The 19,135-nt window shown below is 39.2% G+C and overlaps 1 protein-coding gene across 9 annotated transcripts in view; it reads right to left on the bottom strand.

The window, feature by feature from the left end:
- Positions 1–19,135, bottom strand: part of ARHGEF26 (Rho guanine nucleotide exchange factor 26) — a 136,138-nt gene that overhangs the window by 94,535 nt on the left and 22,468 nt on the right. For all 9 annotated transcript variants that reach the window (XR_014824216.1, XR_014824214.1, XR_014824213.1 and 6 more), the window contains exons 5-6: positions 13,735–13,791; positions 10,695–10,855 (exon numbers count right to left, since the gene is read on the bottom strand). Coding sequence is in view for 4 of the 9 variants with exons in the window: in XM_021069691.2 (XP_020925350.2) it covers positions 10,695–10,855; positions 13,735–13,791 (218 nt within the window). In the remaining 5 variants the exon portion in view is untranslated. The remainder of the gene's footprint in view (positions 1–10,694; positions 10,856–13,734; positions 13,792–19,135) is intronic.

Below are 19,135 nucleotides of genomic sequence, written 5' to 3'. Positions count from 1 at the left end.
ATATGTGTATTTTTGAAAAGTTGTCTAGGGAAATGCATTCTGAAGAATCAAAAAACTCACTGGTTTTCAATTCCACTTAGGTGAATGATCTTAAATAAATTCACATAATGAAATGGGGTCCCAGTCTCCTCACCTGCAAAAGGGAAACGATGGTGCATCACAAGATGTTGTAAAGGATTAAAAACAGGAAAACAGGAAAAGTGTTGGAAAAACACGAAATTGATGCCCAGATGCTAAAGATTAATGCATAGCAATTAGAGGCAGCATTCCACAATACACAAGCAATCAGAGAGCTTAAAAGAGCTTGCTTTTGAAACCTAATTCATCAACCATCTACCCTGTGCTTAAATCAAGTGCTAGATTTAACTTGGCTAAATCACAAAGTTTACATTAAAATCTTTTCCATCAGCCAGAAAAACTGTGTGGTCCTGTGCTTGTTTAACTTAACAACTGGCAGAGTTAAAAATCCATGTAATGGTTCAAAATCCACAGCTGTAAATGCAATGCAGATGAAATACGGCAACTAAACCCCGGCCATTGTTTTTTTTTCCACAAAGTTCTACTCTAGTTTAAGATTGATAACAGCTAATGGCTAAGCTTGGTAACACTTAATGTCTGTCCCAACCAGGATCATTATCCAAGTTTAAATTTCCACGTGACAACTCAGAATCCACAGACTCTTGGAGCTTGCAAAAGCAATGCAAAAAGGCAAAAAGTATGTAATGGCCCAAATGTCTGCAAAACAGAACCAGGAGAACAGCCTAACTGGCAGGGCCTGCTTTGAAACCCTGGTTCAAGGAACCTACCACTCACAAGCAAACGCCAGGCTGGCAAGAAGCAAAGAGCTCAAGTTTTAGTCTAATCTAAGTCACGACGACTATGTTTTATGATTAAGGAAGAATCCATTTATTTTTACTTCATTCAATGTCAACATAAAGGTGATCATTACAGTGCTGTAAAACTTGCCACAGCCATCTATAAACACAAACTCTTGCAAATCATTGTGCTAATAAGGGATATACAAAGCAAGACTTGTTCTCTAACCAAATCCTAGCCCTAGCTGGAAGAAGTTCATACAAAGAGGATATACATACAAAAGCCAATAAGTACAAAATCCAGAGATATTTCAGAATACCAAAACTAGATGACCAAAATATCAACAAGATCACTACTATGTGAAAACTTACCAAGTGCTGTGTTAAGCACCTGACATGTACTATCTCATTTAATTCTACACCACCCCATAAGCCTAGATATACTATCATACCCATTAAACAGAGGGAGAGACATAAGATTTGGAGTTAATAAGTACTTGCCTAAATCAAAACTACCATGAGATACCACCTCACACCAGTCAGAATGGCCATCATTAATAAGTCCACAAGTAACAAGTGCTGGAGGGGTTGTAGAGAAAAGGGAACCCTTCTGCACTGTTGGTGGGAATGTCAACTGGTAAGCCACTATGGAGAACAGTTTGGAGATACCTTAGAAACTTATACATAGAACTTCCATATGACCCCACAATCCCACTCTTGGGCATCTATCCGGACAAAACTCTACTTAAAAGAGACACCCGCATGTTCATTGCAGCACTATTCACAATACCCAGGACATGGAAACAACCCAAATGTCCATCGACAGATGATTGGATTCGGAAGAAGTGGTAATATATACACAATGGAATACTACTCAGCCATAAAAAAGAATAACATAATGCCATTTGCAGCAACATGGATGGACTAGAGACTCTTATACTGAGTGAAATAAGTCAGAAAGACAAAGGCAAATACCATATGATATCACTTATAACTGGAATCTAATATCCAGCACAAATGAACATCTCCATAGAAAAGAAAATCATGGACTTGGAGAATAGACTTGTGGCTGCCTGACAGGAGAGGGAGGGAGTGGGAGGGATCAGGAGCTTGGGCTTATCAGATACAACTTAGAATAGATTTACAAGGAGATCCTGCTGAGTAGTATCGAGAACTATGTCTAGATACGCATATTGTAACAGAACAAAGGGTGGGGGGAAAAATGTATACATGTAAGAATAACTTGACCCCCATGCTATACAGCGGGGAAAAAATAAAATAAAATAAAATGAGTACTTGCCTAACATGTTACTGAAGTAAATATATATATATATATATATATATTTTTTTTTTTTTTTGTCTTTTTGCCATTTCTTGGGCCGCTTCCCACGGCATATGGAGGTTCCCAGGCTAGGGGTCGAATCGGAGCTATAGCCACTGGCCTACACCAGAGCCACAGCAACGCGGGATTCGAGCCGCGTCTGCGACCTACACCACAGCTCACGGCAACGCCGGATCATTAACCCACTGAGCAAGGGCAGGGACCGAACCCGCAACCTCATGGTTCCTAATCGGATTCGTTAACCGCTGCGCCATGACGGGAACTCCATGAAGTAAATATATTTTTTAAAGTTCAAGGTTTTACACATTTGTGCTGTACTCCTACAAAACTTACTATCGATAATAATACTAATATATTTGGACATAAATACCAGCAATGGAAACTATAAAATGTTAACTCAAACTAAACGCCAGTCACCATTTGACAAAAACAGAGTGAAGGGCACACATACACCTAGTTACCAGTGTTCCAAAAGGAAAGTGGGGCAAAAGCCTTCAGGTGCCAACTGTCATTATACCCTTGTTTCCTGCATGTTAACAGTTCCTTCCTCACTTGGTTCTCCTGGTCCAGAGGCTATCTATTTTGCCCTGCTAGGGGGTTGAAGGGGATATCATCCTGCTGGGTGTAGAGCTGAAGGGGGAGAGGGATGGCCTCTGAATATTTCTCAAGCAGGCTTTCACAAAACTCTTGTTTTGAGTCACAGGTTTACACCAACTTTATCAATTCCTGCAACTTCCAGAGGTTCTGGGGTTTAAATTTGTTTTGGGGTTTTTTGTTTTGTTTTGTTTTTTTCTTTTTTTAAGGGCCTTGCCCACAGCATATAGAGGTTCCCAGACTAGGGATCTAATCAGAGCTGTAGCTGCCAGCCTACGCCACAGCTACATGGGATTCGAGCCACATCTGCGACCTACACCACGGCTCACGGCAACACCGGATCCTTAACCCACTGAGCAAGGCCAGAGATCGAACCCATGTTCTCATGTATGCTAGTGAGGTTCGTTAACTGCTGACCCACGACGGAAACTCCTAAATTTGATTGTTTCTTGGCTTTCTTCGCTGCCAGTTTAAACCTTCTCAGATTGCCTGAAATATGTACTGAGAGTTCTTGTGTTTTTCAGGTTTCAAAATATTATGGCTGTTGTCTCTTGTTTTCATTTATTTTTAAACACTTTTTGTGCTTTTGTGCACTGACTATCCCATCATTTTTAAGGGGATTTCAGAAAGGAATGAATGTCAGGGCATATGTCTAATCAGTCATCTGTTTCCCACTCCCTTTTACAAAGACTTTAGCTCTCCCACTGCTCTCCTTAACTAAAAGGACTATTATCTATTACTAAAAACATTTGTAATCTTTTACGTCTCTACTTGAAATGACAAATAATTACTTGTTTCTTTCACTAGTACTTCAAACAACTGTACTGATAAAAGCCAAACAAGGTGGACTGAAATATCCACATTATTATAGAGTTTTGGAGGTAAATTTCAAGGTAAGTTCTTTGTTTATTCATTTCAGAAGAGAGAAAAAGTCAAAGACTGTCATAAAAAGCAGCCTCTGAATGTTGCTCTTTCAAACATCAGCTGAAGAAGGTTGGTTCTAGAAAAAATGAAAGTTTCTCTGTTACATTAAGTGAAATAGGGCAATTGCTTTAGTTACCAAATAAACTTTGTAAAGTTGGTACCAAATAAACTTGGTAAACTTATACTGGATATTGTGTAAGCAAAGAACATTTGCTAATGCAAAACAATGGCAAAAGCTATTACTTCAGGGCGAAAATTAAACGATTCTACAACGTAAGGAGTTCCATATTCTCTGGCTCAGTTAAATTTAATGTGTTTTTCTTTTAAAATTCAGCTTTACAAACTAATCAGGAAAGACAAATGCTAATATTAAAACTATGTCTTTTTACATTCTTTTTTTTTTAATATTATTTTCCGTCATGGTCTATCCCAGGAGATTAGTTTATTGTTAAAGCCTTAAAGTTAGGAATTTTAATTACCAAATAGATTATCTGCACTTTATAATGCAGATATGCTGTGCTTTTATTTGAGTAACACGACATCTTTGAAAAATACAAAATATTCCTTTTATAAAATAATACTAAAGCATGTGCATTTAACAGTATCCAGTGTTCCATGATATTTTGATTTTAATAAAATCTGATTAAAATTAGGGAAAAGAATCTTCTGGAGAAGCAAGTTCTGGGTAAGTCCCATTTTGTTTGTATACTATTACTGTAAATTACTCTTCCACACAAAGCAGAAACTGGAGAAATTGGCATTAGGTGCTCATTATATGTTGGGAACAAATTCAGTTCCTCAGGACACAAAAGCACATTGATGCATATTTTTATTTTATTCTGCAGAAACTGAAGAGACATAGTTTCAGCTTTAAATTACTTCCCAAAGAAACACCAATGCATTAATTTTGTAATGGGAACAAGAAAAATAAGCATCTTGCAAAGTTCTTTAGCAGGATATTTTTCTAGGTTACAAATAACAGTATATCCTATTATCGAAAAGTACAAATGAAATATTGTTCATATAACCTAGATATTTAGAATGAAAACTCAGAATTAAGATTAAAAACACATCATTTTATAAAACATCAAAACAATTTCATCTAATTTTCATTTTGCAGAAAAAATTTTTACACAAAAGACCTTACTTGGACCTTAATGTTTCTAAACCCAGCAGTGGGGTTAATATTTGATCTTACACAAAAGGCAATTTCCTTTCCTGATAGTATCAGTCTTTTAGCATTGACCTATCTTAAATTTAACTCTGCTCCAAATTAATGTAAAATAATCACATTTGAAGGCCTTTTTTTTCTATTAATATGGCAATTATTATTCTAAATAAACAGATACATGATGGCACAAAAAATAATTAAAGAATATACACAAATATGCAAAACATACTACATATGGTGTTTAGTTATGAATTAAACCTATTCCTTTCTAAACAAAAGATTAATATTCCCTTTGTTCATGGGATGATTAGGTCTTCAGTACATTTTTAAAAGACAGGGAGACCAGGAATCCAGGAATCCAAGGAGATTTCATGCATTTGAGTCAGAAGGAAATTAACACAGTTAAAAGTGAAAGGAAGTGGTCCAAATTATACCTCATAAAAAAACCATGACTATAAGCTCTAGTAGCTCATTTTAACCTACAGTACTGAGAATTTCAATATCTCAAATCTACATCTTGGGTCAAGATTTTTCTGGAATTCAAATCTGTTTTTCTCCTTTCAACTAGACACCTCCCCCTCATGCTCCACAGTCATTTCAAACTTCATCAAATTGAATTCCTTATCTCCCTCACTAAGCCCCAAACTCTTCCTTACACACTGGCTAATATAACCACCCTCTAGTCAACCAGGCATGAACTAGGAGGCTCACCAAATCCTCAGGATCCCAGATTCTAAATATCCCTCAAGTCCTTCCTCTTAGGACGCCTATCATGTTCCCATCATCTCTGGGTGTCTTACTGCAATGGCCTCAAATTATTTTCTCTAATGTAAACATTGTACAACTGTCATCTCCCAGACTACCATGTCAGTCCCCTACTTAATTGTTCACTGAGTCCACCCAGGCTTCAGGAAACAGTAAAAACTCCTCAGCAGGCACACAAAGGCCTTCGACCTCTCCTGTGATTCTCATCAGGGGCCCTAAGCCCATTACCTTCAGCCTGATAAAAACCCACCCATTTGGGGGAGGTGTCCTGACCTAGGATGCCTCAGCACACACACTGGGGACAAGAGCTACAGGGCAGATGCCAGCAGATGAAATACTCTAGAACCCAGGCATCTAGCAGAATAGGAGTTTCCACAAGTGTTGGCTGAAATGAACAATTCATTTTTTTTTTTCTTTCTTTCTTTGTGGCTGTGCTCACAGCATATGGAAGTATCTAAGCCAGGGATCAAACCTGCACCACAGCAGCAACCTGAGCTGCTTCAGTGAAAACACCAGATCCTTAACCCTCTAAGTCACCAGGGAACTCCAACAACTCTTTATAAGCAGAAAATAATTCAGTAGGAACATCCGCTGGTAAATGCACACACCCAAAATCAGAATGATCTTGGGGAGTTCCCATCATGGCTCACTGGTTAACAAATCTGACTAGGAACCATGAGGTTGTGGGCTCGATCCATGGCCTCACTCAGTGGGTTAAGGATCTGGCATTGCCGTGAACTGTGGTGCAGGTCGCAGACGTGGCTTGGATCCCATATTGCTGCGGCTCTAGCAAAGGCCAGCAGCTACAGCTCCAATTAAACCCCTAGTCTGGAACCTCTATATGCCAAGGGTGCAGCCCTAGAAAAGACAACATCAACAACAAAAAAACAGAATGATCTTCGGAGTTCCCACTATGGCTTAGCAGTCATGAACCCAACTAGTAACCACGAGGACATAGATTCAATCTTTGACCTTGCTCAGAGGGTTATGGATCTAGTGCTGCCGTGAGCTGTGGTGTAGGTCACAGATGGGGCTCAGATCTCATGCTGCTGCAGCTGTGGCATAGGCCAGCAGCTGTAGCTCCTCTTCACCCCATAGCCTGGGAACTTCCATATGCTGAGAGTTCAGCCTTAAAAAAAAAAAAAATCAGAATGATCTTGTTCCTGCTTGTCTGTCTTCATGTAACATCATCTTCTTGATGTCATTTACTGGCAAAGAGTGAAGAACCTGAGCCACTATAAAGGGACCAGACATCACACTGCTAAGTCGAATGTGAAGCATGTAGTAAATATCCCAACATCTGCCTCTACTAAATATCCCATCACCTATAGTTACAATTTTTCATCAAATAAAACAGTAAGACAGTCTTGATATGCAACCCCTAACAATGCCACATTTAATCAGTAATCATTTGCTTTATTCAAGATTTTATTTTACTTTTTCTTAAGACTAGAAAATCCAGTCTTATGGGTAGCAGATTAAGGAGTTATCACCTGAGAGTTACCCTTGGAGCCCCAACACTGAAAATTCAACAAGCAGGCATTACATAATGAAACACATTTTGTAAATCTTCTGAGGACTTTGAATTTTAAAAAGGCTGTATCTAGGAGTTCTCTTGTGGCACAGCAGGTTAAGGATCTGGCATGGTCACTGCGGAGGCCCAGATCGCTGCTGTGGTTTGGGTTTGATCCCTGGCCTGGGAACTTCCACGTGCCATGGTTGTGGACAAAAAAAAGAAACAAATTTAAAAAGGTTGTATCTAAAATAAGTGTTTCAAACTTAAATCAGATAAACTTTTGTAATGTAAGTTATTATGATATACACATAGGACTATTATGCAGAAGCTGAACATTCTTAGTTGAAATATATTATAACAGAGATCAAATATTACATAGGCATCTATCCAATAACCAAATTAAAACACTGCATTTCAAGTAAAAACAAAACAAAATGTAAAGGATAAGGATATTTCTTTCTTTATTGTGTGTGTTTTTGGTTGGTTTGTTTTTTCAATGGCTGTACCTGTGGCATATGGAAGTTTCCAGGCCAGGGACTAAATCAGAGCTGCAACTGCTGCCACACTGGATCCTTTAATACACTGTGCCAGACTAGGGATAGAACCTGTGCCTCTGCAGCGACCTGAGCTGCTGCGTCAGAGTCTTAACACACTGCTCCACAGTGTTTGTTGTTTAATGGAGGCTGAGAAGTTTCTAAGTTTTGTTTTCCTATTTTTTTTTTGTCTTTTTAGGGGTACACCCACAGCATATGGCAGTTCTCAGAGTAGAGGTTGAATCAAAGCTGTAGCTGCCAGCCTACGCCACAGCCACAGCAACATAGAATCCAAGCTGCCTCTGTGACATACACCACAGCTCCACCAGATCCACGACCCACTGAGGGAGGCCAGGGATCAAACCCTCATCCTCAGGGATGCTAGCCAGATTCGTTTCCGCTGAGACACGGTGGAACTCCTAAGTTTTGTTTTAAAAATAAAAAATAGACCAAAATGTCCAGGATAGTCTCTTTTAAGTTACTACTGACATGAAAATATTAAAATAAAATCATAATAGAACTATATTTTGTAAATGACTGAAATTAAAACAATAAAGTTTTTATCTGTAACTTAAACAAAATGACTTATTTCAGGGTTAACCAATTATGAATTTCTTTTGATTTCCATTTTATAGATAAGAAATGAGCTGCAGAGGTTTAGCAACCTTCTCAAGGTGAACCAACTACCAATAAAACAAGTGGCTGCTAGGGCCCAGGCTCATTCTGAACCACACTGATACATGAGCAGTGCTAGCAAGGGCCCAAAACTTAGGGACCCAAACCACCCTCTGTTCAAAAAGACCTACTGCTGGAGTTCCCATCGTGGCACAGCAGTTACAGAATCCAACTAGTACCCATGAGGACACAGGTTTGACTCGAGTCAGTGGGTTGAGAATCCGGCATGGCCGTGAGCTGTGGTGTAGGTCGAAGACGCAGCTCAGATCCCACATTGCTGTGGCTGTGGTGTAGGCCGGCTGCTATGGCTCCGATTAGACCCCTAGCCTAGGAACTTCCATATGCTGTGGGGGCAACCCTAAAAAAGACAAAAGACGAAAAAAAAAAAAGGTGTGGGGGAGAACTACTGCTACTTAACAATCAGAATTTACTAATAGCTTCCTCTGGAGTCATTTATGCTGTGAGATGCTGACTGACAGGCACATGATTCAAAGAACAATTCCGTAGATGAGTAAAAAACATGTATTGGGGTTTTCAAAAAAAACATTCTAATTAAAACCATAACTTAACATTTTATAGTTATCAAAATAGTAATAATTCTTTTTTTTTTCTTTTTATGGCTGCACTCGCAGCATATAGAAGTTCCTGGGTCAGAGATTGAATCCAAGCTGCTGCTGCAACCCACGCCATGGCTGTGGCAACACTGGATCCTAAATCCACTGCACAGGCCAGGGATTAAACCCACACCTCTGCAGTGATCTGAGCCACTGCTGTTGGATTCTTAACCCATCAACTGTGCCACAATAGAAAGCTCAAAACAGTTAATAATTATTTATAGTGATGTAGCTAATATGGAGATTTATTTTCATAGTTACATCAAAGTACGAGTTAAAATGAAAGAAACTCATTTTGAAATCTAAATACCTTCCAAACAGGGACATACCATTCAAGGATCTTGTTCCACCTTCTTCACTAAAGGAAGAAAGATTTTTCATTTGTCTCACCAAAACAGGCAAGACTAGTACCAAAAAAAAAAACCAGTGGGCTGAACATAAGCAATGACCCAACTGCAGTGTGTGTCACCACCTACACACCACAGGCCGGTTTCCTAAGGCCCAATGGGTCTTCCAAACACATGTTTTTAAGCATCTATGTCAGTAACAACAATGGCAAGATAACTTCTTGTGGGAGAATCTGGCTTCTGAAGTTTTGCCACTACTGTAAAATACTGGAAGAGCTCATTGACTTGACCATTTATTCCATCTCTCTGAAGTAACCCCAACTCACATGCTAACCTGTTCAGCAGGGATGTTCAATATTGTGGTTCAAAAGGAAAATCCACCTGCACACAGTGATGGAGCCAAGGATATGAACATGTTTACCATCACTGTCTGCCTGGCTCTGCCCTAAAGAGTCACAGGGGTCCTCACCCCAGGGACAGATCCAGTTTGTGTGTGGGCTCTGAAGCCGGTACAATTTGTAGGTCCTCTAAGAAAACAATCAGGCACAAAAGCAAATATTTTAAAAGTGCCATGGCAAGTGAGAAGCCTTGAAGCTTAAGCATCCTTAGCTGTATAGTAAATCCACCTTTGACCCAACCACCTAAAATTGCCAATATTCAATTCATTTTGCAAAGGGGCAACTTTGAATGGCTCAATTTAGTACCCTGTTGGCACAGGGCTCCAATATAGGCTGTGGAGCTCACTCGGAAGAAGAGCTTGCCATTGGTGTATGAACTAAGCTTCTTTCACTCACTACAAATAATAATGAAAACTCTTCTAATAATGCTTATGGAAAATAGGGAAAACCTACAGAAATTGTTATTTTCATTATGACTGCACTTTAAAAATAACATACATATCTTAAGTGAACCACCTTGCTGTGCAGCAGAAATTAATATAACATTGTAAAGCAACTACACTTCAATACAAAGTAAATAAAAATAAATAATATATACATAACAAAGACAGGCTATGCAAATGTAAACAAACATAATTTTTGTATTTGAATGGTATGATTGTGAGTTACTTTTTTTTACCCTTTCAACTAAATGTTGGTGTATTATTGGCATAATTGAAAAGGAAAAATAAAAGGGAAAAAGGAGAGGTGGAAGGAAAGACAAAGAATCAAAAGACTTTAGATATAAGTGTCTGCTGTGACAATTACTTACTTAGTATCTGTCTACACATCAACAACCTGACACAGATCTTAAAATTTATTACAAGGAATAAGTATAAAAGCCAACTGAACAAATGAGAGACCTCACATCTCTAAATGTCTTCCCTTTGAGATGTCTGTTAGTAAGATGTCTGTTAGAAAAGTCTTGGCCATGACCAAAGACAAATGAAAGTGAACTTACTTTTTGCTTGCCTCACAGACATCTGTAATATTGGAGAAAAGATGGTGACTCTCTGTTTTGGTCATTGTATCACTCAGTTCTTTAGAATTTTTAAACATCCGTATCAAGATCTCCAAGCTGAGTAAGTATGAATGTTCAGAGGATATAACTTCAAAGATAGCCTGTTAAGAACGAAGAACAAATACGTTACTAATTGTTTTAACTAAATAACACCTAATTTAACAGCTCTCATAATTCCACTATAAGAATGACACAGTATCTTTTAAAAAACATAGAGATAAGTATTTCAAAAAACTACATCTCTAAACTTCTGTCTTATAAAGGCACATATAACCAAATCTTAAGAAATAGAATCACTGTTCATAGCGCAAACAGGAAAAAATGAAAGCATCTGGATGACTTGAGATTGCTTCCGGAGGTCATGCTTTGCCGGGGGGCAGAATTGACAGGAGGAAACTAGAGCATGTCATAAAACCTCAGTGTGACATTAATTAACCTTTGGGGTCATCTCCTCCAGCCCTGATTTCAAAGCATGCTGCTCTGGGACAGTGAAGATTTATGGACATCACTTGGGATTCAGAGAAAATTTCTCACAAATACATTTCTTTGCTCCCCTCTGGGTCCTTTCTCTCCCTGTGTTTTAATCCAATATGTAGCCAATGAGAGCAAATATTCTGGGTGTATTAAAAGAGCATGACTGGACCTACCCTCAAAAGGTTCTTATCAGCCACAGAAATTCTTTTATAGGAACTCATACCATTGAAAGTAATTCTGTCCATTCAACAAGCCACCCTCTCTGCTCTCGTCAGTGTCTTGAGAACAGCAAAGGACCCTCGGCAGACACTCTTGGCGTCAGGCACACAGTGGTTTCCCTGATAAGCGTTCACTAATGATGAAAAGCCAACCCATAGACATGGAGAGACACCAACGCCCTGTGTAAGGAATTCATCTAGCGCCTTGACAAAATCAGATTCTCCAAGAATGGCAAGGCAGGGAGAATTCCTCCTCAGGGAGGGGTGCTTAACATCCCTGCAGGCTTGAGAGTCCCATCCTTCCTGGAGACCTCCTTAGTAATGCTGCCATCACCACCTTGGCCTCCAGGGCCCCTCCCCATAGCCCTTGGCCCAAAGTCCCCATAAGTCCCTGTGCTCCAGCTGAGGCCAGGTTGGGCAGGCAGGCACAGATGGTGGATGCCCACTGCCAGCAGATGGGCCATGGTTTGGAAGTTGGGTTAGTGGTCCTAGTCTGAGAGTTCACCTCTCTTTTTAGCATCCATAGCTTTTAGGGAAATATTCCTTAAATGCACTGCTCTAACCTCTGTTGTGCTCCAGGGACTTAAGCAACATAACCATCTAATGCGTAAAGAGTAAGAACATCAAACATCTCATTCAACCTACATCCTGTGTGATTCAATTCAACCAACACAATTATCCCCAGGAAATGCAATGCAAACTAAAGATAATGCACCCTTCCTGACCAAAAATAACGGATTTCAGGTTGTTGATGGACATGGTGCCTTGGAATGATTGAAAATTTCAAAAGCAAAGCCTTCAGCAATCAGATCCAAAATGTGAAGATTCAAACAAAAAGATGTGATGAACAGATTACAAGAAATTTTAAGATACATAATGTAGTAACTTAAATCATCCTGCAGTAGAGTCATCTTAAAGACAACTACTTGAAGGCAAATCAGGTTAGACCTGCTAAAATAGGTATACAGGAACAGAAAGAAACCACAGTTCAATTTGCTGCTGTAGTTAGTTACCTTTTTTATATCACCTTTTTCACAAACCTGAACAAGTATTTTCAAAATATAGAGGAAATAGAAGAGGTTTAAAAAACGGAAATGTTCAATGTTCAAATGAGATTAGGACCCTGGAGTTGCTCTTGAATTTGTCCATAAGGACAGAGATATGCTGCATATGCCACAATGTTAATTTTTTTTAAGTACCACCTATTGTCCAACATTAGGAGAATAGATTTTTTTTTAAAGTGGTATTTATAGAATGGACCATATACAGTGGTTTGAATGAATGATTTAGATTAATATGCATGAACATGGATAAATCTCAAAAACAATACTGAATGTAAAATGCAACCAACCAAAACTTATGTTCAGAATCATATAATTTATCTATTAACACACACACAGGTATATGCACATAAACATATGTAATACATGCCTGGATGGATACACATCAATTCATAATTACAGTTGCCTCTTAGGAGGAGAGGAAGAGAATGAGACAGAGGAGGAGAATGTAAGACTGCTATTTTACTGTAAGTCTTATTTTCTTTAAATAAGAGAAATTAGAAATATAATACATTTTTAATTCTCAGTGATGAATACACCAATATTATGTACTATGGGAAAGGATACCTTGTGTCCTTTGTGGAACTCATTTATGGGCGTGTATACACATAAGCATACGCACATACACATACACACATATATATATACTCATATGCATAAGACAGAAGGCAAGCGCTTTGAGAACTTCACAATATTATTACAGTGAACATTTTCTTAAACTGCATTTATTAACCTTTAAGTTGTGAAATCCTATTATTATCTATTTCATTTTGCATAAAGTAAATTTTTATGCTGGTATAATTTTAGGTTTACAGAAATCTTGCAAAGAGGGTTCAGAGTTTCTGAGTTTCCTTCACCTGGCTTCCTCTAACCCGGGTGCATTACATTTTGTCTGCAGACAAATATTCATGCTTTATTCAGAGTTCACCAGTAACACCCTTTTCCAGTACCAGCATCTAAGGTCTGTTTCATTTTTTAACATATTTCTTTCACTTTAAATACCAGGACTAGGTGCTTTGTTAAGTTAAAATGATATTGGGATATTTTAAAATTTTCTTTTCTGGGGGCTTCTGTTTAGTTTTATTTGAAAATGATCACATATTCCTTTTGTGCAAAGAAAAAAAAATGAATACATCGTCAAAGGAAAACAACAAGCAAATGTGCATAGTAGGTGAAAGCATATGGACCCCTTAGAACTCTAAAGCATCTGCTTGGTACAAAACATACCTCTTGTCTCTTTCTTTCCTCCTGGCTAACTGTCTGAGACAATCCATTTCTTTTCACCTAAGGAAAAAAGTAAAATAAAGTTGAGTTTGTTTACTTAAATAATTTGTCTATTATGTAAGGCATAACTCTATGCCCTTCAAAGATGAATTGTGAGAAATTATGTAAAAAGTTTAATTCAGTACATGCTAATTATGAGTTTCACACCCCTCAAATAACATCTCATCGCACCAATAAATTAGCATAGTTCAACACTAAAGAAATGAAGTGTCTAGAACACCATCCAATCAGAATTGAGTTAATCTGTTCTAGTCTTAGTTCTGGATATTCATAAAATACTTATGAAATTAATCTCCCAATTCATAAGTAAAGAAATCTGATAATAAAGAAAATGAAACCACCACTCTTAAGAGTTTACCACCCAGGATCCCTGGACAGCAATATGGTGTCCTTATTACATTGGAAGAGTAATTTTAACACTATATTTCACAAAAACTGAATGGAATACCAATGCTTTTCATAAAAACCCAATAAAACACAGTCCCCTTGGCCTAATGGCAACAGTCTTTTAGATATATTTAATTCTGACAAATATGAATGTTAACTTGATATGTTCTTTGGAGAAGCAACAGTACCTACAAGAACCAAGAATGCCAGCATCATACTTGGAGTAAAGCAGTGACATCACTAACTGAATCCCTATGATCCCTAATCAACTGTCATACATTTTTACCTGACTGCTGCAGCTCCTATCAAAATTCAGTCTCTAACCCAAAGAGTAGAAGCTAAACTATGAACTCCATGAAGGCAGGACCTGGTATCTTTTCTGGTTTACCTGGCACTGCATCTGGCACATGAAAAATATTCATGTTTTTCAGTTAAAGACCTAGTGTAACACTTTAACTGCAGATACAGTCTAAATTTTTGAAAAAAGAAAAAAGGAGTTGGAGTTCCCTTCATGGCTCAGCAGATCCCTGGCCTCGCTCAGTGGGTTAAGGATCTGGCATTGCCATGAGCTGTGGTATAGGTCGCGCACATGGCTTGGATCCTGAGTTGCTGTGGCTGTGGCGTAGGCCTGCAGCTGTAGCTCCGATACAACGCCAAGCCTGGGAACTTCCATACACTGCGGGTGTGGCCCTAAAAAGAAAAAAAAAAAAAAAAAAAAAGAGTTGAGGAGCTGGAAAATGTTCTCCTTAAAACTCTTCCTGTCCACTTCGCATCATCTTACTGAACTGTGCTGTGTACCCTAGTGTGAGAGCAATTCCCTACATTGTGGGGTCAGGTAAATAAAGACAACTACATGATACTGTCTTGACTCTGATCCTTGGAAGAGGTTAGAAAGCAGTACAGTAGAATAGAAAGAGTAAATCAACAGTAAAATCAGCAATCATTTACTGAGTGTCAGGAAATTTGCCATGTATTTTATACCCGTAGTTTCATTGAGCCCTCATAAAAACTCCAAAATGCCATTGCCAACACTATTCCTATGCCCATTTCACAGAGGGAAATAACAACTGAAGCTTAGGATGCAAGATCACACAGCTAATAGGTAGCAAGGCCAGGATTTGCATCTAGGCCTGCGAACTATAGGGCTCCCACTTTTAATCATGATATTATTAGGGATGGGGACCCCTTGATTGATAGGAGGGGGTTCCACATTCCTAAGGTCAGGTGATCATCACTAGACCCCCTCCTAATGACAGGTCTGCACCAAGTCTCCATATGTTTGTTTTCATCCACTCATATCACGGAATGTTCTTAGCCTTATCCACCATCCTGACCCTGGGTCAGCCTGTCAGCAAGAATTCATGACTAAAAACGCTTCTTCACACATTTTAAGAAGGGAGGAGACTTGACAGGAGAATGAAACTGTTCAGAGCTGCTCCCGTTTGGTTAACCCTGAGCAGCAATTCCACAGGATTTCCTGCCTGACACAAAGTTCTGGCAGACAGATATCCAGGCGCCCTGCCCAGTCTCTGCAGGTGAGGTCACCAGCAAGAACTTCCGTGCCACCGGCACCTCCACCCAGAACTGCTACTGAGTTCAGACCTAGAAATCTTAAGGCAAAAAGAGTGAAGCACGTGGGTTTAGAGACCCACCCAGGTAAAAGCTAGTTTACTGAGGGATTAAAAGTACTCCATCCCATCAAAAAGAAAAAAAAAAAAAAATTCCCACTCTTTTGAGGAGGAAGAGAAGGTAGTTTTGAAAAAAGCAAAATACTAATACATAGAATTATCATCTTTCACTAACACTAATACAAAAAAGGATAAAATATACCTTTAACCAAATACTCATCAGTAAGAAACCAGCAGCCCATACAAAACTGCAAACCCAAAGAAAGAAAGAAAGAAGGAAAAGAAACAAAGAAGTTTCCAGGAAGTGTTCTTGGGATATAATTATGAAAACTGGCACACTCAGGGAGCCTGAAAGTTGGTTGTAGAGATTTATGACAAACCAGTTCATCCTGGCTGGCTACCAGACCACTGCTCTAGGGCCTGGCTAGATGGGTTCTTCTCCAGGGCCAAGAGGAAGTATTGTGTCCACCTGAGACCTTCTACACTCAACTTTCAATTCAGTAGTACCTGAGAGCAGGTGCCTGGAGGTCAAGAGCAAACAAGATGATTTCAGGGATCAAGGAGTTTGGAGAGAGGAAACCAGAGAAAGAAGGGGACAGATGATATGAAAGAGAGCCCCACAGAAACTGGCAGAAGGTAGGGAAGAAAAACCTGGGGGAGAATGAAAACACAGAGCAAAATGTCAAGCTGAAAGAAAAAAGGAAGGAAAGAGGGAGGAAGAGAAGAAGGGAAAGAAGGAAAGAATGATACACCAGCTTCCTAAGTGGATTCCTATTTTGATATTTAAAATGAAAAATTAACTTGTACAAGTTCTTTTTTTAATTTTTTAAATATATATTTTGTGGTGGTGGCTCTGGCTGAGTATAAGCAGGGACACACAGCCAGGCCAGCAACACTCCTTTATAGCTCTCTTTTGACCTCATTTGAACTTTCTCATTCCTCACTGGTTTAAAATAGTTATTTAACTATATTAGCAATAAGTAGAATTGCAAAAGCAGTTTAATGAAACATTAAGAACTGGACTCAACTTGGGGTTCTTGATTTTATACAACCTAATTCACACAGCTGTCCCATGGCAAGATTCTCGCCTCTGAGGAGAAAGGGTGAATACATATCAATATCATCAACATTTGAAATGGATAAAAATTAATTCAAACAGGACAACAAAACTGTAGCCCACGACTACAGTTCTGACATAAGTTAAAAAATACAAACTTAGATAAGTGGCTTGTCAAGACAGTGAATGCAGAAAACTTACTAATGTTATAAAGTTCTAAATTCATAATTACAAATTACATTTGTATTGCTATAACTGGTATTGAAATTCTCCACCCATAAGCTTTTTTTTTTTTTGTCTTTTTAGGGCCACACTCGCAGCACATGCAGGTTCCCAGGCTAGGGGTCCAATCAGAACTGTAGCCACCAGCCTATGCCACAGCCACAGCAATGCTGGGTCTAAGCCGTGTCTGTGACCTACACCACAGCTCATGGCAACGCCAGATCTTTGACCCACTGAGCGAGGCCAGGGATTGATCCCAGGGATCGATCCCGCGTCCTCATGGATGCTAGTTGGGTTGGCTAACCACTGAGCCACGATGGTAACTACTCCACCCATAATCATTGTAACCAATATATTTTCCATGTTGGAATTAAACAGAAATTAACAACTGGCTAAAACTGATAAAAGGACAGTACAAGATACTTCATCTATGGATATGTTATTGTCTAGCTGGACATAGTTTTTGAAATTTATAAAACAGTTAACTCTCTAAAATATAGACTCCAAAGTTAATTATTGGATACCCCATCTAAAATGGATGACAATTTCCTTCTTGATACTCTGAGAGTCTGAGCTGTTAAGATGACTATCCCACAAAGGAACAAGGAGGCTTTAAGCAATAATTCCATGTTTCCACTCACAGCAATTACAGGTGTTTTCACCTTGTGAACAACTGTGTTAGGAAAACCATGAAATTTGTGCAACATTCCTTGGCCCTTGACTCCACAGACTGGAATAGGTGATGAGCCAGGTTCTCTAAGCCTCAAACAGAGCCCCAAAATTGCCATTTTTACAGAGCCAGCCTATCTACAGGACAGAGCCAAGATGAATAACACCAGTCTCTTGGCCGACCGTCCTCATCTTCTTTGGGGTAAACAGGGATATGTCCTCAGGCCCTCCATGACTTCACACTGTTTCTAGATAAGATGGGTGCACATTCCTTTTATTTTTCCCCACCAGCCAGGGAAACCAGAAGAGGAGCGTCCCCAAAAGATCAAAAAAGGCTCAGAAATGTAGTCAATTAAAGTTAGATCAGATATTTATAACCCAAGATCACGTGGGCTCCATAAACACTCATGTCTACTGAATACCCATTGGAGCTAAGACTTTTGAACTTGCCAGAATTACCTACTCACTGAAAATAGACTGGTTTGCTCATGCCTCCTGGTGATTCGCTACTCATGGGTTTCTGCTCTCAGGAGCTCAAGTGGGAAGAGAATGAAATGCAAAGATTATACCAGGAGACACAATCACTCCTAGGTCCTTCCTGTAGACTTAGCACAACCTGACTCACCCCTCAATTACAAATGAGCTAGAGTTCTTCCACTGGCAGTAACATGGGAACGGTGGCTCTGAGACTCTGTCTGAAGTTTCTAAAATGAAAAATCTGCCACAGTCTGCAAACATGTTCCCTGTAAGCAGGCCCCGCAGGCTCCCCCCGCCCCTGCCTCATCCACCAGGAAATCCTGAGATACCAATGCACCTAAGCTACAAGCTGCCGCAGAATATCTATGTCAAAGGGCCAGAGATCTGGATAACCAAAGGTCAGATAAATGGGGTCAAATGAGGACCTGTCCAAACGTCTAGGTGGGAGTAGGTAAAAAGATAGAACATGGGTTTTTTTTTGTTTTGTTTTTTGTTTCATTTTGTTTTGTTTTGAATAGTAAGAAGTAGAAGACAATGGCGCATTTAAAAAAATCATATACTTAATTTAAAAAGACGTCAAGGAAAATGCCAGGGACCTCCTGATTCATTTGTTCAAAAAAACTAGATCTCCTCTCTGATTTACCATTGTTAAGCTTATTTCTATAATCCTCATCAAAATTCGTGGATTTCAAGAAAGAGCAAGCTCTCCCAGCCTCTCAGAGGTAACCTCAGGACTGCTAAAACTGTGGCAAACTCAGATAAGGCAGGCCAGGGCTTGGGGCTTTTACCCTGCCATGGCCCACATTGCCCTTTACAGACAGAGGCCAAAGATTCCTGATGGAAACCAACTATTTCAATACCAGATATGAGGCCAAGACTACAACCCACCAACAGAGAGGTCATT

Source organism: Sus scrofa, chromosome 13 (assembly GCF_054392235.1).
Source record: "Sus scrofa isolate SSC_HxYL_T2T_F1_AM1 chromosome 13, Sscrofa_HxYL_maternal_Yorkshire_Landrace_v2.0, whole genome shotgun sequence".
Taxonomy (NCBI): Eukaryota; Metazoa; Chordata; class Mammalia; order Artiodactyla; family Suidae; genus Sus; species Sus scrofa.
This window is presented reverse-complemented; position numbering and strand designations above follow the sequence as displayed.